The 21721-nt window shown below is 42.3% G+C and overlaps 1 protein-coding gene across 1 annotated transcript; it reads right to left on the bottom strand.

Annotated features, from left to right (window-relative positions):
- Window positions 1-1095: 1095 nt before the first annotated feature.
- neurl4 (neuralized E3 ubiquitin protein ligase 4) lies at window positions 1096-21543 on the bottom strand. Its single transcript, XM_053343900.1, has 29 exons — window positions 21367-21543; window positions 15615-16134; window positions 15459-15524; window positions 14886-15367; window positions 13567-13678; window positions 13374-13462; window positions 13191-13263; window positions 12684-12957; window positions 11662-11843; window positions 11408-11493; window positions 11154-11316; window positions 10841-11051; window positions 10321-10397; window positions 10095-10173; window positions 9589-9758; window positions 9361-9489; window positions 7952-8097; window positions 7605-7823; window positions 6885-6983; window positions 6614-6766; window positions 6314-6481; window positions 5965-6123; window positions 5658-5837; window positions 5293-5386; window positions 5078-5185; window positions 4844-4988; window positions 4626-4738; window positions 4092-4251; window positions 1096-3418 (listed from the first exon to the last, which is right to left on the bottom strand). The coding sequence occupies exons 1-29, from the start codon at window positions 21529-21531 to the stop codon at window positions 3214-3216; spliced, it is 4827 nt and encodes a 1608-aa protein (XP_053199875.1). The 5' UTR covers window positions 21532-21543; the 3' UTR covers window positions 1096-3213.
- Between the last annotated feature and the right edge of the window lie 178 nt (window positions 21544-21721).

The following is a 21721-nucleotide window of genomic DNA, read 5'->3' as shown; positions in this document are numbered from 1 at the left end:
GATAATTCTGTGGTTATTTTTCCCACTTTAGACAACCAGGCTAGCTAGTCCCTGCTGTGACCTCAGCACTCTTTATTTACTCCGGCGTTCAGTTACATAGTGTTCCTTACTCAAAGGAATGTCAAAATTTACACACATAAAAAGTATATGTAAGTTGTATCTTCAAGGCAATTTTGAGATTGAACATTTTTTCTGTGCATAATGTACAATACTTGTTCGGAGCAAAACAAACATTTCCGATATACTTAGCTAGCCACTCAGAGGAAGAGTAGGGCGCCTGGCAACAACTCATGTTTCTAACAGACTGATGGCATCTGTTGTTGTGCTGAGGCCATTATTAATGATACCTGTCTTCTCATCTATCTCTAAGCAAGAAATTACAAAAAGGAATATTTCCCAAAATGTCAAACTATTTTTCAAAATGAAGCTAAAGGGCCACGAATAGCTCAGGACCAGAGTAAACAGCTATTAAGTCAGTGGACATTAGAACAAAAATAGAAAGTCAATAAAAAAAAAAAAAACTCAGGGTCCAATTTAAAATTTCAAGCTGGTGCAGAAATGAGTCTTTACAGCTGATTAGTGAACAAAAAACCGACTATGCAACCCAACAGGATCATACAGCAGATGTATGTCAGTGCTACCTTACTGTACTTCACTACAATTATGGCATCGTTATTTGTTTGTGGGACAGCATACCCAGTCATTTGTCTATTTTTTAGTTATGGAAATCTTGGCTGAGTTGAGTCACTGCATTTTTGAAGTTACTTCATGTTTGTTGTTTGATCTTAAAATGGCAGGACAGAGCTGCCCCAGAAGCAGCCGCTATTTCTGTAAAAGCTATGAAAATACCCACTATTGGCCTTAATGAGTAATAAGTCTACAGCATTTTGAAAAAGGTGTGATTGAGTAAGTATGCAACACTGCAATAACATGTCAGTGACCGGACTTTTTTTTCCTATTCTAAATAAAATTTGACAAAAAAAAGGAACCAGAAGTACCACTAGGTTTTGTCTTTTCTTCATGGCATTTTATTGTTGTTTGCCCCCCCATCCCCACCCCCAAACCCCCAAACCCAAACCCAAAAAACACAGTTTAACCATCCTTCTGTGCATACTGTCTCTCAGTTTATTTTTATTTTTTATAAATCAGGAAGATATGATTTGTTATGTAACAGCCTGTACAATGCAACATACAGAAAACAAAAAAAAAAAGAGAAAACAATACAAATTAAATTGTACAAAGCAGCACTGGGCCGTAAATAACCCATATAATAATATTTTTCACATTTTTGATTGGAAGTTTTTCCTTTGCCAAACCCCGCAGATCTTTCTTCAGTCAGATCACAGCTGCTCGTAGAAGGTGACTGAGCTTTTTTTTTTTTTTTCTTTTTAAAAATTGTAATCTTGAGTTTGACTCATCAAAACTGTGCCTTGAAAAAAAAAATGTTGGGGTTTCATGATTTTTAGCAGGTTTATCAAATTGGCAACAGGATTGAGAACGATCACCAAAAAAAATAAAAAATAAAACTTTGGAAAGCTGTTCACATACAATCAATCATTATGGTGGATGTTTTTGGATGAAATAAAACCCTTGTATAAACTTCTTTTTTTTTTTTTTGACAAATGAAAATCAATAATGTTTAAATTAGAAAACTGCAGAGCCCTAATTAATAACATTCACATGTAAACACCAGCGTGGTGACGCAGATGACTCCTCAGTGTTGGCTCTGGAGGCCCTGCCAGGTAAACACAGTCAGACGTGACAAATGGATGGATCGGAGAGCGGAGGTGTGTGCAAGTGTAAACGATGTGGGGGGAAAGCGAGACAGCGGGAGTGATGTGGAAAACCACTTGAAACTTTTGGCTTCAGTCCATGTAAAACACTTCAAAGTAAAACGTCAGACATTTTGGAGATATACGCTTAATCCTTTTACTGGCGGAGAGTTACGTTAAGTGTGTGAAAACGACGATTCATCGTTTTTCTGAGGTTATGTGCCGGACTAGCTTATGTCTTGGCTGCAACTTCATATTTAGGTTACCAAAGAGCTGTGTTAATCTTATTATCTCCCAGCAAAAAAAAAAGCGAACAAGCTTATCCCCAAAAATGTCAAAGTACTCTTCTAAATCTTTGTGCTCGAACCAGCAACAGTTGGTGTATCACAACGCGCCGAGTCTAGAAGTAACTATACATATTTTTAAATATCTCGTTTCGGTTGTAACGCACACAAGCTGTCGGCTGGATCATCGTTTGTCTTTCAGTATCTTAATTTTTAGCTTTCCAAAAAGGTGCAGGAGGTTTTGTTGTAAGTCCCATTTTCTCACGACACTTTTAAACTTTCTGTGAATGTTTCTCGTTGATAAGAGGAGTCAGAAATGAGCCGGGCCGAAACAGACACCACAAACAGGACTGATAAAGAAGCCAGACTGATAACGTGGAGACGCTGAGAGGACAGCAACATACAATGGTACACGTGTAAACATTTCTCTTCCTCCAGTTTTAAAATGTCCCCCTCCCCCCTCCCCCTTTAAAGAAGTCACAATCACAAGACACTCTTGGATTCATTTGAAGATTCAAGTGTCTTTTCTGTCTTTTGTATTTTCGTGAAAACATTGTCACCCGATTTCTCTTTTTTTTTTCTTTTTTTTTTGACCCCACAGTTCAGTCTTTTTTAAATGACAGTTCATTAACGTGCAGATTGGCAGGGGACAGCTCCTCCCAAAATAAAAAGCTGAGGTGCTTAGTGTTAAAACAAGTGCCAAAAGATTCAGAAAAAAAAAAGCGGTTTGTGAGTGTGGAAGAAAATGAGATGTTGGGAAGAAGGAAAAAAAAAAAGAAAAAAAAAAAGGGTGGCAAAAAATTGAATTGCAGCAAATGAACAAACGTGTCGTGTCGATGAGAAGTTAGTTTAAAAATCGCCCACGAGTGTCCGAAACATAAAGTGCAGGCAGTGTCTGTTCTTCTTTGAAACCGCCGTAGCCCCCGCCCATTAAAAGAGTCCAAGAGCACACAACCAAAACCAACAAAATAAAGAAAATCTGAAATGCTGAATTGTCAACAATCCACAGTAGGAACAGCTGGATTCCAGAGGAGTCTCTTGCTCAAGGCAGGGGTTGGATTTGGTTGTCAGTTTAGTAAAAGTACGAGGAGTGCCACAGGGTGCGCGTACCCGGGACCCTCCTCGCTTCCACCCGAATGCCTCTTTTGTCGCTCCTTTCACTCGACCCGGATGAGCAGTCCGTAGAGGAGCGTGCCGCCCTGCTCCTTCGTGATCCACTCGATCTCTGAGTTGCTGAAGCGCGGGTCGAGGGGCTCACTGTTGCCAAGCGTCTGCGGTCCCACTTTGTAGGAGCCTGGACGCACGCACACCTGGAATCCCACCTGGGCCTGGTGGCATCGGTGAGAGCGGGGGTCCTGAAATCTGCATGAAGACCGGGAGACTTATCAGTAAGTGCTGTCAATTATGAGGCATCCATCTATAAACTACTAATATGATTTGGAAAATTTTTGGCAGCGATATTAAAAATAACTTATTTTAATAATTAGTCTTTTTTTTTTTAAATGACCAATTATTTGTCTATTAAATGGCAAAAAATGGTGAAAAACATCTTAAAATTTAAATGATCCAAATTGTTATTAATTATTTCTGTCAGGTGTCTTTTCAATTAACATTTTTTTTTTTTTGTATTTGTTTACATAACTTCTTGTCCAGCATTCAAAACTGCTTTTATTGTCTTTTCTCCACAGGTAGGTGAGGCATTACTTAGTAATAGGGCTGGGAAATATATCAATATTTTATCAATGTTGTGATTTGAGACTAGATCTCATCTTAGATTTTGGATTGATCAAAATGACAAGAAAACAGAAGCAGAAACTCTAACACATTGTTGATTTTCATTGCAGCTTCTCAGCTCAGAAGGAACCTGTGTGTTTAATAAATGAGCCCTTGACCTCCAGGGTCAAGGTGTGTTTTTAAAAAAAAAATTAGTTTCCATCAGCCGCCTCTTTTTCACAACTTTTTACACCCTAATTAATCCCTTTCATATGCAAATGTTCCTCATGCCTCAGTGACTTTGTGAGTCAGCTGGACTTACTGCACTTTGGGGGCAAAGATCTCCAAGCCGGAGTAGCGCATGGTGGGGGAGAGCCGCACTCTGGGAACCTCCCTGCCGGGGGCGCTGTTCTCCTCTGGCTCACTGTAACCGTTAGGCCCCTCTGCCTTCACCGGAGACACGGAGAAGATAGACGACGTCCCTGCAAAGACAAATTGTAAAGATAATTACAGTTTCATGTATTTAACAGATGCTCTTATCTTACAGCAGAATGAGCTTCAGTGTGTTCAAGAGTCTCACACTGTAGCCTCCTGCTAGTTTAAAGCATAACTTCTGTTTTTTTGTTTGTTTTAATTAGGATAGAAATATTGCTCAGATCTGTCTTAAACTACGTCAAATTTTAGGTTTCAAAACAGCTTCAGGATGTCGAAGGTTTCTGAGAGACAAAATTAAAAACATCCCTGCACCTCAGCGGTTGACAGTCTGCACAGTTTTGCTGTTACATCATCAGCCGTCTCATGTTTCCAGAGAGACACAGTGAACATGTTTATAAAAAGGAATGGGTAATCTTCCTACCAGGCAGCAGCTGGCTGTGATCCAGGGCACGTCGCAGGGCTCCTACACTAGTGCCGTGGTACGCAATGTGCCACTTCTTCAGTGCATTAGAAACCTCACAGTGGGACTTGATCCTGCACAGACATGCACACATAAACGCGTGTAAATGAACGTAGGCTGTTCGGATGTTGATCACAGATTAAAAAAAAAGAGATGGAGAAATTATGTCCTCCTCTCACCTGAGGGCGAAGCGGCACCATCCGAAGGGCAGGGCGTAGTCACGAGGCGGCTCTCCTCTCTTGTAATAAGCCTCGTCACCCCGCAGTTTGTGGCAGGACTCGCAGTAACACAGGTTGTACTTCGCGTCTTCATTGAAGTAACCATCTGAGGGACAACGACGGAGATCAGTGTTTGCTGCATGATTTTTAAATCAGAGCGAGATATAGTGTCTGACAGGCTGGAGTCTAACTCACCAGGTAACGTGAGCAGGTCCTTGAAACGTGAGCACAGTGCCTGGTACTCGCAGGTCTTGTTGGGGTTGACCTCTGGAGGCGGCGTCCAGCACACACTCTCTTTGATTCCTGCAAGTTAAAAGAGCAACGACGTCAGACCAAATTTTTAAAAAACTAGCACAGACTATAAATAAAAAGATGAAAATAAACACAAAGATAAACAGTCAGCTTCTTACCATCAACCATGTCTGCCTTTTCCATGTCGCCCTGACAGCGGGTCTCACCACTCTCTCCACCCACAGCTGGTACATTATTGGTTACTATAGTAACCTGCCATGATGACACAACATTTATTAGTGTATCATCCTGGGTTTTAGATTTGGTTTAATTAGTTTAGGCTTAAAGGTCATTTCTATTTAATGATTATTTTAAGGTAAAAAATTTCAGTTGAAACAAAACAAGCAATAGTACCTCCACAGTACTAATTAAGAATTGAATTACAAAGAATAATAAGAGTTTAACATCTGTATTCTTAAATTTTGCGTGTTGATATGAAAATGCTGCTTCGACAATAATCTTGTGTTGGAGTGTGTGTGCTGACCTGTTCACACTGGCCGTAGAGGTCAATGAAGGGGTAACAGGGTGAAGGGATGTCCTGCGCCGCCACCCCCTGGTCCATTCCGTTGACGTAGAGATGGAGACAACTGTTGGCGTCCACCAGCAGACCCAATACCGTCCCCTCGGGACAAGTGTCCAGGTTAGGACCATAGTTCTCACATATCTGAGGAGGAAAGGAAAGGAGAAAGAAAACAGTTGATTGAACAGGAATTAAAAAAAAGAGCCAAGAAGTGGATTTAGGTGGAACAACTAAAAATGATTGAAAGGAGAACAAAAAAAGAGTTACATACCTTTAAGGAGTTGTGGAAGACGGAGTCCCTCTGCAGCAGCCAGGCGGAGCGTTTCAGACAGCACGCTGTGGAGGGGAAGTTGAGGCGGTCGGGGGAATGACCGATCACCCCTAACGAGAGTGACGACGTCCAAGACGGGTTCAGACGGTCGATCTGAAACTGGTGACCAAAGACAGGTTGTTAAAATATCCTAAAGTTGTTTTATTTTCTTGGTTAAAAGTTAATTTACATTAAGAAGATGAAAAGAAAACAAACTTCTACATACTTTATTATTATTTTAATTTTAAAAAATGCAGTCAAAATGCAGCTAACGTAGCCAGCTGTAGTACCAAACCATGCAGTGAATTACCTGGAACAGCTGCTGGCGAGCGAGCGGCAGGGCGGTGACCAGCAGACCCTGGTTGTAGCTCGACACTCTGGCTGCTGTCAGGTTCTGGTTGGACAGCTGGATGTTCTTGCCGTGGTTTTCCAGGAATGCCATAACGGTTGGCACCAGCGCACACGGCTCGCTCTCCACCTGGAAGCAGCAAGAGGCGACATGAATGTGAAGAGTTTCTCGGAAAAATTCAAAGAAAAAAAACTCCCTGTTGATTAAAAGATTCTTTAGATTTAAGAGAGAAAGGCTTTTTAAAACATCCTTTGCTCCTACCTCTCTGACAGGAGTGCTGTCCTCCTCTCCTTCGCTGCAGCTGTCTGAGGAGAGAGAGGGCGCCTTGACGCTCTCCATGTCCTCCATCAGGGAGGAGCTGACGATGGACACCGCTGTTATCCGCCCGTACAGGTCCAAAACTGCATACACATTCTGTAAGGAGGAGCGAGAGAGAGAGAGGTGTTAATTATAAGTATGAAGGTATGTTTTTGTGTATTATGTGTGTGTGTGTGTGTGTGTGTGAGACAGTCAGACAGGTAGGAGTGTGTACCTTAGCGACTGCAGTAGCAGCAGGTCCCATATCTTCTCCATCAATGAAAATATGCATGGTGTCGTCGCTGAGCCTCTTCACACCTACACGGTTCCCAACCTAATAAATAAGCACAGTCTTAACATTTGTGTGGTGTTCAGAGATTAGAAAGAGCAAATATCCATGTTGACGATTTGTCACATTATTTAAAATTCAAAAACATTTCTGCCTTAAAAGGAGAACACAACACTTATTTAATACTCAGACTGTAAAAAAGGTGAGTACTACAACTCTGTGTATTGATTTTCTGCTATATCATTTTCTGCCTATAATTATACTTGTATGCTGTGTAATCAACTACAATAAACTATATAAAAGAAGTGGCGTTGTTCAGTTGATTGAGAATCTTTCATGTGTATCGCATAAAATTAATGACATTTAAAGTTGTTCATTTAAATGTGTAATCTATTTCATTTTGGCAAAAAGGAAGATTGAGTTCACAGATACTGACATTAAAATGTTTACTATGCAGGGTTTTCCTTAAAAATACAAAGTATAGACTCGTACAAAATAGAAGTGTGTGTATTCATCTACAGAGACTCACACCTGTGTTTAAACCACTCTATAACATCTTTAATTAAGTATCCATGAAAAGCTGCCGGAATTCGGGTGATGTGTTTTTTTTTTGTCTCTTTCAAAGCTCGGTCTGCAGCTCTGAGAGCAGGGAATGCAGCAGCTCACCGTCAGCCGGTCCAGTGAGCAGCCGTAGTTCTGGCGCTGCAGCACACCGTTGCGACGGACCTCAGAGCCGCAGAGCAGCCAGGTGACCTTGGTGCGAAGCTGCGGGAGGGAGGGGGAGAGGCCTGACAGTGGGCAGGACGGCAGCTCAGGAGGTGCAAGTGTGGTTAGACCGATATGCAGCGAACCGCACCACTGCTCATCCACTTCATCAATCCTCACCTGCAGGGAGGCACATGGAGGAAAAATAATCAGTGGAGAGAAACAAGAAAATACTAGTGGGTAGAAGCATAAACAAAAAAAAAAAGAGTTAAAGAGTTTATTGAGCCAAAAAAACAGTCATCTCTCACCTCAAACATCTCGTCCACTTTCAGCTCTTTAGCACTGAACATGATGCCGTGAGCATAACCTCCAACTCTGACAGCCTGGCAGCCCTCACCCAGCAGCACCACGTTCTTACCATGTTTACTGTGGAGTCGATGGGCAACCCCTGCTACTGCACACATGAAGAAAAAGAAGACATATAGAGAGGAGAATTTAAAGGCATTCTATTTGTGACATTCTATGTTTTTTACTTGCTTTCTTCTCCTCTTTACCTTTAAGACACATTTATACTGATCAACTTGTATACATTTTCTATGTCAGAAACTACATTAAAAGGTAGGCTCAGTCATTCTGGAGTAAGAATGTTGATATTTCAACTAAACACCCAAAAAAATACACTCCTCCCTTCATGTTCCTTATGAAGCTCTGTCTCGCAAATTCATGGCCAATTGCTGTCAAAACATTTCCAAGACAACGACCAAACAAGAAACACAGCAGAATTCAGAGTGATGTGTCAGCTGTATGGAGGACTGTAACTGCCAAAATAAAAAATGACTAAAGACATTAACGATAAACTACTTTGTATAAATGATCGTATTAATTTACTCATTCTGAGTCATTCAGACGCTCTCATAGTCAATCTATGTACTCAGATGTTGTTCAGCTGATAGGAAAAAAGTTGAGCCCATGACACACTTTGAATGACAGTCCCCTCATTTGCATAACAAAGCAGAAGTGTATAGCAAGAAATGGAAAAAGGAATAAATAAGTTTGAGGAAACAATAATATATTACAATATAATTTTATGTCACATTTTATCAGCTCCACAGGAAGAGATCAACAGTGTTTGTATATACTGATTCATTAATGCGGTTAATACGTTCATAACACATTAACAGTGTGATATTTGTGTCATTTAAACGACTGCCTGTTATAATTATGCTTCGATTAGTGTGAAAGAAACAGACTCGGAGCATAAAAATCACGGGCGGTCTTAGTGAGATTGTCTCTGATTTAGTGTGGATTGATAAAATTAATAAAAACTATCAGTGTGAATTGGCCTCTCTCCTTCTCTCCTTCACCAGCCCTGTGCTCGAGCATGAATGCTCCCTGCTGCTGATTGGCTGGAGTAGTGTTGTGTGTCTCACTCTGAGCCTCTGTGTTTACATGTACATTTATAGAGCTGGCGCTGTGTATGAACACCTGATTATTTTACAGCGCACACAGAATAGACAGCTGTCAGGACGGGAGGAAATTTTCAATGAATTTGACAAAAAATATCTTGAACAGTCTTTCTCCAGAATTACAGACTCTACCTTTAAGTTATTTTAAAGACTTTTCATGCAATCTTTAAACTTCTGGATGTGAAAATGATTTGACTGTAAGGTTTTCTGCGCTTTCTAGAGCTGACCTGTGTATGGACCATGATGTGTACCTGGTGAGTGGATGGGGAAGCTCTTCTCTGTGATATTGCTGGTACACAGGCTGTTGTCCAGCGGGCCTGAGGAGCTGGTGATGGACACCTGAACGCACTGACCATACAGATCTATCACAGCAAACACTTCTGACAGAGACACAAAAGACAAATTAACTCAAAATAGTCGTATTTCAACAGCTGTGTGGTTACAGTCAAACCTTCTGACTAGAAGTTACTTTACAATACCTGGTGGCAGACCGGAACAGGCGACACCTTGATCCACGCCATTGATGTAATAGTGGAGGTCGCCACTAGCTGAGCGCATCATGCCAATTCGTGAGCCCGTGGTCAGAGAGTCCAGGTCACAGCCGTAGTTATTGCGCATTGTGTTGCCATCCTGCATGATGGCTGTCCCACTGAGAAAAAAAAAAAGACTATTAAAAAAAAAAGATTTGAACTCTTCTCAAAAAAGGTGCAATCTTTGATCCTGCCCCTCCAAAATCAATTAACAGATACAGGGACAAAACAATTATCTACACTTAAAGATTTTGTCTGTAACAGATTTAGAGTTTTTAATACCTCCCTTAATTGGTTCCAGATTAGGAAAGAGGTGATTAAACGATCAAATATTGAAATAGTTGTAGACTCTAACATCAAAGTAACATCACGTGTAAGTCACAGAAGTGAGAGCTAGGTGGGAGATTTAAAAAATAAAACTATACAAACAGCTTTGTCTTCAAATAGTTCACTACCTGAGCATCCAAGTATCGTAGTCAATATCAGTCATCGTGTTGGGAAACTCGAGCTCCTCTGGCCTGATGGCCGTCACTCCTGAACACAAAGAGAGGGGATGAGTACATCAGTAGTGATAACACATACAATACAAATAGATAAATGTTGGGTAACAAAGCGTGTTAACAAAACCTCATCATCTGGATAATGTTTTTATTCCAAGTGGACACAATAGAGACGTCTCACCTGCTTCTATTGAACCCGACCAGCGGTCCACCATCTTCTGAATAATGATTTCAAACAGCTCTCCATCTCGAAGGCACCTGCAACAAGGAGGTTACAGTTCAATATCCATGTCTAACTAAGCATGACCTTCCTGTATCTGATGACCACAATACTGATAAAAATAAAAATATGTCCTATTTGTATCCTCATTACTCACTCTAAACATGTCTCAAGTCACTTTGGATGACTAAAATCTTGAAACACTTTGCATTCTGCTGGATTTTTGTTAAGTTGTCCCACAAATGAGATCAGATTAAATCAGAAAACTGAATCTGGACTCGCTGTCATCTTCAGGTTTCCGTTGTTGATCAAAGTCATTTCAAAACCTGAACACTGATCTTGACTTTGATGGATGACATTCTACACGTTGTTAAATGTGTTGCTTTCAGTGTGCTGTCTATCGTCAACAAGCTTTACTAGCAACACAACTCATGACAAGTGTGCCCCAACAGATATACTGTCTCCATCTCATTTAATTCACCTGTTGGAAATGACAATAGCGTCGTTGAACTCGCTTCGACAGTTCTGACGCAGAGCGGTGCGCCCCCCGTTGGTAATGACAGCATTGGTGCCGTGAAGCTGGTGAAAACGCAGGTCGGTGGTCGTGCTGATGCCGGCTATGGAGCAGGGGCTGCCGGGAGACATGGCTGTGGGGCCCTCTGAGCTGTCCTCTGGGAGAGGGGGGAGGTCAACTAAGTGGAGGAGAGGCAGAAGAGGGGAAATACTTAGTGTCACATCTTTTACTCTAAAGTAAAAACTAAAAATAGAACCTTTATTTTGCCTCTCTCTCTCACCCATGTCATCCATGATGGTGGCCTGAGCAGCCTGACCATAGAGGTCGACCACGGCGTAGACGCTGGGGGGGACGTTCCAGGCCGCTGGGCCCTGAGCCACACCGTTTACAAAGAAGTGGAGACTGCCATCTTCTTTCCGCACTACTCCCACTGTGTCACCTGCCTGCAGGACGGAAAGAGACCATCGAAGGTAAGAGTATGATGGGTAGAAGCCACAAAGCTATAACAGAGCAATAAAAACTCATTTCACTCACTTTGAGTCGGTCCAAGTTGTGTCCGTACTCATCCAGTATCGTTGTTCCATTGTGCATCACACCGTTCCCCGTCATCATCCACGTCCCTGTCAAACATAACACAGAAAACATTACTTTTCTTTTTCTTGGTTGTGAGGGATATCACAACTGAAGTAAAGCTTAGTAGGTCTGACTGTACCTACATTTACCATCATTTTTTTCACCACAATTATAGTTGAAGTTTTATTGAAGTTTATGAAGTTCTTTTTTTTTACCTGAGCGCAAGTTAGTCATGGTGGAGGGCAGCTGTAGGTAGGCGGGGTTGTGCGTCGTGACACCGATTTCGATGGAACCTGCCCATTTGTCCACCATCTTGTCAATACGAACCTGGAAAACCTCGTTGGAGCGCAGTGGCCTGCTGCTCAGGACCACACCGTGGTTGAAGTCATCGGTCGCACTGTGGGAGCAACGTTGAGTACATCAGTGTGGTGTGAATAAAATGCTGCCTCATCACTAGGCTTTACACGATCAGGATTTTTGGGGCCGATCACCGATCAGTGAGTTTAAATAAACCAATCACCGATCCGATCACGTCTTCTTTGTCCACGCTCTGTTTCTTAAACTCGGCATGCTCCTCCTCATGTTCCCTATCCAGGTACATTTGTGGTGTTGAAACATTTTGCAGATGCTTCCCCACGACGCACTTTAGTGTTGCACAGATTGCAAATAGCTTGTGTTTTATCTGTCTGCCCACAACACCGACAGCTAATGATTCAAGATTCAAAACTAAATGTCGGATTCAAACAAACATGTCGGTGGTGTGGAACTTCTTCGGAGTAAATGAGACAGATAAAACACAAGCCATCTGCAAAAAGTTTCAACATGACGTCATTGATAGGATCGGCGAATTAAGACATTACAGCCGATCTCACAAATTGCATGAAATGCAAAATATCAGCCGATCCGATATAGCCGATCAGATCGGTGTAAAGCCTTTTCATCACTGTTATTTTTTAAAGCTGAGTATTAATTTTCATTGCAACAAATAGTGTTTATTAGCTATGCCAGAGGGTAACTGTTTTCAAATTACATACCTTTTGTTTTTATTTTATATTTAATAAAACTTAAGTTGAATATAATTACTTTGGTGATCCCCTGACTTTTCATCCAGTGTCAACATCAGGTCAAACAGTCCAATACTTTTGCCCCTGGCTGAGTACCAGCAGAAGGAGCACATTTAATGAATTCAGGGCAAAGACTAGCACAATGTCACCCAGCACAGAGCATCTGGACTCACTGTGGCCGCAGCGCCGTCCTGCCGTCACTGATTATGGCGGCCTTCTGGCCACAATTGTGGTGGAAGAGCAGTCTATCAGGCCCCTCTGAGTCTGGGGTGAGGGAGAGAGACGGCCTGGGCCGACCAACGTCAGGCGACAGAGCCCTCATGATGGCGTTGTTGCGTCTGAGGCGGTCACTGTGGTTGTGGTTGTGGACTATAGTGACTTTGACGGCCATACCATAGAGGTCGACCACACCGTAGACAACGGCAGGGGTCTGGGCTGCTGCAACACCTGGAGAAGACACAAAGAGGTTAACAGCTGGAAACAGAAATACTTGAATCACACATCCTCTATAGTCTTAATTACCAGACTTCCTGTGTCCTTTTATGTGTTTCAAAGTATTGATGATATGTATGAAATAGTATAAAAACAAATATGTGCAAAGAATTATGATATTAAGAGCAAAGGAGGTTACTAGCAGTTACTACATCCTCCCACTGATGTCGGCCTTCGATGTGTCTCACCTTGGTCGATGCCATTGATGTAGAAATGCAGAGCTCCGCTGGCTTTGCGCATCAACCCTATGTGATCTCCTTCCTATTAAAAAAAAAAAAAAAGGATGATTGTAGATGATGGAGAACATGATGACACATTTACGGGCACAGTAGGTGACAGAATGATTCATGTTTATGAGTGTAGTCATGGACCTGGAGTTCATCAAGGCTAAATTCGCAGTATTCCCTTCGGGTTCCTTTCCCATTGGTTAATATCCCACAGCCACTCATCATGATTGTACCTAATAAAACAAAACATATTAATTTCACTATGAGCACATTTTCTTTTGTTTAATACAGTTTTTAAGCATATATGTATGTGTGTGTGTGTGTGTGTGTGTGTTACCTGAGCGCAGATTAGTCATAGTTGCAGGATAGTCCAGGTTGTTGGGGTTATGTGTGGTCACACCGATCTCTATGGAGCCTGACCACTTGTCCACCAGCTTATCAATACGGATCTAAAAACACAGAAGAAGCTAATTTAAATCATGTTTTTCTATTTTTTTACCTTCAATTCAATTCTTGTAAATAAGTGTGCACATTTGAAGCTTTGTTGGATATAACAGCTGGGCAACAAGATAGCAATATAATACTATCTAGTTATTTTTTGGTATTTTATTATGATCCTAAAGCTTAAATATCATCTTTTACATGCTGTAATACAGTTAATACAGACATACAGTACAAGTCAAAAGTTTAGACACGCCTTCTCATTTGCTTTAATGAGAAAGTGTATCCAAACTTTTGACTGGTACTGTATTTGATTTCATAAAACATTTTAACTCTCAAAGCCTTTACCTACTTGGCCATGTGGACATTACTAATCATTTTTCTCATTTATTTAAAAGTTGATTAATCAATTAGATGGTTCACAGAAAAGGATTCGACAACAATTATATAAACTTATTATTCAGTAAGTAATTTATCATTGGGAAAAAAAGCTAAAAATGTGAGAATTTGCATGCACAACATAAAAAAATCTTTTGGCAGTGCCAGGGATCCATTAAAGATATGTTGTTATTGAAATGAAGGTATCATAGTTAGTTGGAAATGTTGTCATATTTACTTCTGTCGAGTAGGCTGAACCATCAACGACAGTGCAGATGAGTAGGCCTGTCACAATAATTACGTTATCGACTTATCGTACAATAACATAATTATCAACATCATCGTGTCTATATATGGATTTATCGTATGATACACAGACTTGACCTTGATCTTTTTCTTTTACCTCAATATTGCCACACTTCACATTAGCAGCTAAGAGGCTATTCATGTCACATTGGCTAAGTGAGTAGTTGCCTCTATTTCTCACTATGCACGTCCTGAGTGGAGACTATGGAATATGGAATTAAAGGTAAATAATTCAGTGCTGACCTATAACGGCAGTCTGTGTTTTTACAGAGGCATAGTGCCCTCTCTCCAATCCCACCCCCTGCCCTCTCTTTGTATTACTGTGGTATTATATTATCATTATATCAGTGGCATAAAATGATCTTCAAATGACAATAATATCGTTTATCGCGATTATTTCTGAGACAATATAGCCTCCAACAAAAGTAGTTATCTTGACAGACCTACAGATTAGTCATCACATGTCGTCAGCTGTCACATTATTTACATGCGAGCAAACGTCCCAGGCTTGATTTGTGTATTTTTAATCACCTCGAACATCTCGTTGTGTCGGAGTGGCCGGTTGGTCATCACCACGCCGTTGTTGAACTCGTCCAGCGGTCTCCTCCGCTCCGCCGTCTTGTTATTGTTGCTCAGTTTGATCAGCGTGCCGCACTTCTCATGGAACAGCAGCGCGTCGTTGGTGGTCATGCCCCCTGTCACCACGCTAAGCCCCCCGCCTCCGTTACCAGCGGGACTGTTGTTAGTATTCCCGCTTTCTCCACCACCGCTACTAGCTCCTCCTCCACCTCCTCCTCCTGTCGTCCCTGTCCCGCTGTCGGTGCTGATTGTGCCTCCTCCACTGCTGCTGCTCCCTCTGTCATTTCTAGAAGAGGAGTCATTTCCTGCACTTCCTCCTCCTCCTCCTGTACCTCCTCCACCTCCACCATCCTCCCCTCCGCCCTCGTCCTCTGAGCGGTAAAAAGATACTATTGCGTTGTTGAACACGTCAAAGAGCTGGTGCTCCGTTAGAACTGAGGAGAGACAGGAAGAGGAGAAGGTTTATCAATACTGGTCATGTTGCACAAAGTCCATCATCTTACAGGCTGAGGTGGATTCTCTTACCCGCGTCAGGCTCCAGGTTGTTGGGGAACTTGTCTGGTCTGCTGTGACTGCAGCTGAGCTCAGGCACTGATGGAGAGACGAGTGAAAACAGATGAAAACAGCTTCCGAAACCAAAAATATAGACAGAAACACAGAACTTATAAAAATGTTCCCTACCTTCATCTCCATTCATCATTCCATTCATTGCTGCCACATTCATCAGTGCCGTGATCCCTGCGTCCTCCCGAACCCCACACACCACCACCTCTTCTTCCTCTTCCTCTTCCTCCTCTTCCTCTTCATCTACCTCCTCATCCTGCTCTATTGTCTCTTTCTCTGCGGAGGCCGGTGGCGGCTCGCAGCTCACCACCGTCACCTGAGTGCACTTGCCATACAGGTCCACCACCGCCCAGAGCTTGGGTGGAAGGCCGCTGGCGGCTGCGCCGCAGTCCTGGCCGTTAACCCAGAGGTGGAGCTCCCCGCGGGAGCTGCGCTGAATGCCTACGCGGTCGCCCTCGGCTAGCTGGTCGAGGTCGCGGCCGTACTCCTCCAGGACCGAGCGACCGTCACGTAGCACCGAGCAGCCCGACACAATCCAGGAGCCGCCCTTGAGGCCTGTGGCACTGCTGGGGAAGTCCAGCGCTGCGGGGTCCAGTGCCGTCACGCCAATCTCGATGGAGCCGCTCCACGAGTTCACCTGAGAGGAAACAGGGGATAAAGTCATGTGAAATATACATAATCAATAGTTTAAGCATGTATACTTTGAGTAAAAATTCAGCACTGAGTCTGAAATGACACATCATGGATTTCACAAGTTATCAGAATCTGAATTTATGTCCTGCATTTGTCAATTAAAAGAGTTTTTTTTAGGACCACTTAAAATTCAGAGACTCTAACAACAACTCCCAAGAGAGGAATAGTAACAAACAGTTGTTAGCAGCTGTTCCTCTGATCAAAAAGAGTCTGTGTGAGAGCATCTAAAAACTGTGACGTGGGCGCTTCTGTTCTCTAGACGAAGCGCTGTGCTAAAACCGGCCCGTAGATTTCGATGGAAAACAAAGCTGTGCCTTGTTGTGTGATCCATCATGTTATTTTTAGTCTTTCTGTCAGTGAAGAACGCAGCTCAGGGAGCACGTCTTTGACAATAAAAGCAGGACAGAGTGAACACACACAGGAGCAGGAAAGAAATAAAGAAAGAGTTGACAGTAGCTGCGTCTCGAGCAGCATGAAAGAAGATTATGAAGTTAATATCATGAAGAAGAACAGAAACAAAGAAACACATAAAGAAAAAGTAGTTGTGTGCAAATCCTGTTCCATATTTAGGTCAGGTACAGGATAACAGATTAATTTAAGAACAAATGCAAATGATTATATATTACATATTATTGCTACACTTTATATTATATATTTTGATCAGGTTGCCATGACATCAGCAGGATATTATCCCATTTTTGTCTTTTAGCTGCCTGTGTGTCACCCAGCTGTGATGATTAAAGCCTCCGTCACACAACTGTCCTGCTGCAAAACCTCCAACTTTTTCATGACATTGGAGGCAGATCACATAACGAGCAGCCCCGACTTCTCCATTTCCTCCCAGAAACACTAAACTCAACACACGCTCACACTAATGTGATACTTTATTGATCCCTGGCGGTACATTGTTTTCTCTCTCTCTCTCTCATCCGAGTTTCACCTCCCCGTGTGGATGACAAACTGCAGCGTCAGCCACAGAGCAGAGTCGCCGCAGCTGGGGAGGACTACTCGTCATCTTTCTCAGGGACGCTTCAGCCGTGCGGACGGTCGCCGACGCGGGCCTTGCACCCCAGCAGTAGTCGTCGTCCCCATGCTGGGGAATGATCTCCCGGCTCGCCGCGCTCCGCTTGCCGCCCCCGGAGAACGCCATCCAGCAGAAAGCAATGCAGTTCATCCCTCGAGGAGGAGGTGGAGGAGAAAAGTGACGTGGCTAAAAAGCTATCCCAAAGCTTTTGAGCTCAATCTTCCATCTCTCTCCCTTTTTCTTTTTTCTACCGCTCTCCATGGGACTTCAGCTCAAGTTGGCACACGTCCACACAGATGAAGTGACCTTGAGCATAACATTCAAGCCCTACCAACTCCTGGGATGTGTTGTTTTTGTCTGCAGCTCCTCTCCGTGCTGACAGGGAAAGAAAATCCTCTCAGATCCTAATAATTATTATTTTAAAACAAATTGTCCCGTTAGCCTCCTCTCCTCCTCTCTCCTCTCTGCTACTCTGGTGTCCTCCTCAGCTCTGAGGCAGGTGCTATGTAAGGCAGTGTGCTACGGCAGCCGGAGTATCTGGGTTAACAGATTTAGTAGTAACTCAGCCTGACCGGGTCGCTGCGTGGAAGAGACAGACATCTCCTTCTCTCCCTCGCTCCTTCTCTTATGTAACAGCCGCTTGTGGGTGTCTCACTCGCTCTCTCTCTCTCTTCAGAAGACCAAAAAACTGCAGGATACAATCACACAACTGGACATCTTTTAAAAGCAACGAAAAATGAACTACATGTTGTTTAAACTATTAAAAAAAGGAGGGTCTAAAGTGCACAAATCATAACACACAAAGACTTGGGGGGGGGGTTTAGTATCATGTTATCATAAATTCACCGGTTCAATCCTAGTTGGTATCTTCCTGTCTGCCCCAGCTGGTGTCTGCTATCTTATTAAAAAGGGAAACTGAGCTTTGTTTGTCTGACTCGCCAGGAGAGGACGGAGCAACAAACTCTCCAATAATAAGCAAAACATAAATATTTTAAAAAACAGAAGGAAAAAAACACACTAAGTTTGAGCTGCACTTTTCATTCGCAGGGAATCTCAAAGTGCTAAAAAACCCCACATACAACATAAAGAAAAAACAAGAGTTCAAATGAATATTTTAAAACAATTTAAGTGCGTGCCTTTGACAGAACTGCTACATAATTAACTATAAATACTCATATATTCAGTTCATTTAAATAAGATATTAGTGTAAAAAGGCTCATACAGATATCTACTAATACAGATATTAATGAGCTACACATGTCAATCATAATGTTTTTTACTAGGGCTGGGCGATAAGGGCAGAATCAAATATCACAATATTTTTGATCAAACACATCGATATCGATATTTTGACAATATATTCATGCAATGAGATTTTTGATAAATAATCATCAGTAATTTGGATATAATGACAAAGTGGATAAAGGCAGAAAATTACATTTTGACTCTAATTAAGCCTAAGTGAGGAAAAAGAACAACACTTATTCCATATCACGATATTATGATAGTCAAAATCAAAGATGATATCTATAAAATATCACAATATCAATATATATTACCCAGCCCTAGTATTTACTTTAGTTTATTTATGTTGATAATTTGACTGCAGTGTTTGATTATTATTGAGAAATATTGAAAAAATGAAACAATCAAAACTAATAATGTAACAAAATTGATGTTTTGGTTCAAGGCTGTGTGACTAATATTATCCAAATGTAGCCTGCAGTGCATCTCCAGCTTAAAGTTAAATCATTGTTCTGACTAATGTAGACAATATGTGACGAATAGAACTGCAGTGATTATAGTTGTGTGATCAATTAGGCAGATTTTGATGGTTGAGTAATCTTTTCAAGTCATTTTGTAGTGAAAAAAAAGATCTGGTTCCAAGTGCTTAAATGTCAATATTTTCTGGTTTCTTCAGGCTTTTGTGAATGAACTGAATATCTTTGAGTTGTGGACTGTTGGTTGGGACTAAGACAAACAAACATTTTCGATATTTTAAACCATTTTCTAGACCAAACAACAAATTCAGATTATAATTGATAATGAAAATGATGCATGTTCTCTTCAGACCTTTAAGTCAAGCTAACTTTTAAATAACAAACCCTAAACCTCTGACAGTGTCTTTCTCTAGTTAAACTGGTTTCCAATAAATCAGTTTGTTCTCTCGCTCCCATTATCCACTTCCACTCGGTAGCTTATAGGATGCTAGTATAGACAGGATGGGCAGTCATGCCAATCTGGGTGCTCTGTGATGGAAAAGTATTGATTTTCAGACAGGCGATGCATGTCACGACGGAGCGTGGAGTCTGTTTATGAAGAGCCCTTATCTGGCTGAGAGTGCCGTAAGAGACAGATAATCATTTACATACAGAAGGTGCATTTAAAGCACATGTTGTTTTAAGCTTTACTGGCACACACAGCAGATTATCTGAATAACCTGGCTCTGCGTCTTGGCCTGGACACACTGTCATTTAGAGGGTGTGTGTGTATGTGTGTGTATGTGTGTGTGTGTGTGTGTGGCCCAGTTGGCGTTGGCACAGGCTCCAGAGCTGCCATGTTGACGAACCCGGTCGGGCGGCAGACTGCAGAGGCCATTACAACAGACAAGCTCTCCAAACGCTGATAACAGCCACTGAGCAAACACCGTGCACGATATTGATATGATACTTAGAGGCAAGTGTCACATGACCACAAACTGACACAGAAAAACAAAAGGGAGAAATTTACATGAAAATAACAAATTCTCAAACCTCCAACATTTTAAGATTTAAAGCTACAAGATCCTGAAGGACAGCAACAGTCTAATAACAGAAGTAGTAGTATTAAGAGATTGTATAGTTTGAAAAAAGTAAAAAAAAAAAAAAAAGTGATGCAAAAAAACAGTATATAAAAACTGGTGAGGAAGGCTAGCTGGATGATCTGAAGGTGGTTGCAGAGGGGAGGATGAGGAGGAAACTGGAGCTGGTCTACCCTGGACAACCCCTCCCAACCCCTCTATGATGACCTAACGAAGACGAGGAGCACATTCAAGCCACAGACTCATCCTTCCTCAGCACACCAAGAAGCGCTCTGACCAGTCCTTTGTGTTCTGGTAGCCATCAGGCTCCACAACAGAGGCTTTGACCCCCCATATGAGACCTTTAAGACCTGCACTGTGACTTTTAATTGCTGAATCCCGCATGGACTCATTCACTCATATTTGTATATGTACATTTATATACACTTGTAGACTGAGACTATGCATTAACAGACTGTACATATGTTAATTTGAGCAGAAATCCAGGGCAGCACAGATGTATATTTTATGTATACTTTCATTTATATTCTTATTTTCACTATCTTGGCTCAGTTTCTGTACTCTTACCTACACTCCTCCTGTGTTTCTTCCCCTGGATTTCCCTCCGGGGATCACTAAAGGTTAATCTTTTATCCCTGCAATGAGTGACTTCATATTAGCATAGTGTAAACCAGTAATAACTGAGTTATTCTTCATATTCACCCTCATGTATTACAATAGCAGGGCAGTGTAATATAATTTAGGGTTGGATCTAAGATTTATGTGGATGGTTAAATGGATCAGTCTTTATCGCAAAGACAGATATCGTGAATGACACTCATGAAAGAAAGCACTGTGTGGCTTTAAATGCTTGCACAGAGCTTTTGAGTGTTTAATGTGTGTCAGTGTGATGTTTGATAGCCCAGTCTGCTGAGTGCACTGCAGTATTATTAACCAGCCCTGACAGACGGCCACAAAGCGTCACACACTCCTTTAAAACTACACAAAACAGCCCGTATGTATAAACTCAGTGTAACATCTTCTGTAACCGTGCATAAAAACACAAACGGCTGCAGCACCAGAGAAGCTAACCCAGCTAGCTAGCAGAGGCTAACCGGCGGTACCAAGGCAACACGGGCGGGTTGCCGTCACTGGTCGTTAAACACCGGAGCAGCCCCCGTTATTTACCCGTCTCTCTGATAAATATATGACCGTGTGTCTGTGCAGGTCTCTCTGGAAACACTATGGTGACTGTCAAGTCGTGAGAGCCGCCCTGAGAGGCAGAGAGCAGCTCCCTGACTGCGGGCAGAGAGGAGACCCCCGGCCCGTCCCTCCGGTCCCGCTGCTCTCACCCCGGGCCCGCTGCTGTTTACCTTCTTGTCGATACGGACGGTGAAGACATCCCGGTCCCTCAGCGGCTCCTTGCTAAGCACCAGGCCATGGTTGAACTCCTGGACTGGCTGGTTGCGCCGGGCGGTTCGGTTGGAGTTGGACAGGCCGATCAGCTTTCCGCTCCGCGGATGCAGCTCCGCCGCCATCTTCAGTGGGCGGCCAGTTCTTCACGACACTCGGAACTTTGCGACAGTAACGTCATGGCAACCTGTAGTTTTCTGTCACCGAGCAAGTAATCATAATCTTTTTTGTTTGTTTGTTTTTGTCACTGTTTCTTTATTCTCTTGTGTTGTTTTACTTTATTTTATGGTTAAAGCATTTTTAAAAAAATGGGTT

The sequence above is a fragment of the Scomber japonicus genome, chromosome 22 (assembly GCF_027409825.1).
Source record: "Scomber japonicus isolate fScoJap1 chromosome 22, fScoJap1.pri, whole genome shotgun sequence".
Taxonomy (NCBI): Eukaryota; Metazoa; Chordata; class Actinopteri; order Scombriformes; family Scombridae; genus Scomber; species Scomber japonicus.
Note: the sequence above shows the minus strand (reverse complement) of the source record. Positions and strands in the feature narration are given on the sequence as shown.

Coding starts and splice junctions, on each gene's coding strand:
- neurl4 (XM_053343900.1), bottom strand. CDS start 21,531: ATGGCGGCGGAGCTGCATCCGCGGAGCGGAAAGCTGATCGGCCTGTCC. Junction 11,844..12,683: donor AGGACGGCGCTGCGGCCACA/GTGAGTCCAGAT, acceptor TTGCTCCCACAG/TGCGACCGATGACTTCAACC. Junction 3,419..4,091: donor ATCTTTGCCCCCAAAGTGCA/GTAAGTCCAGCT, acceptor GTCTTCATGCAG/ATTTCAGGACCCCCGCTCTC.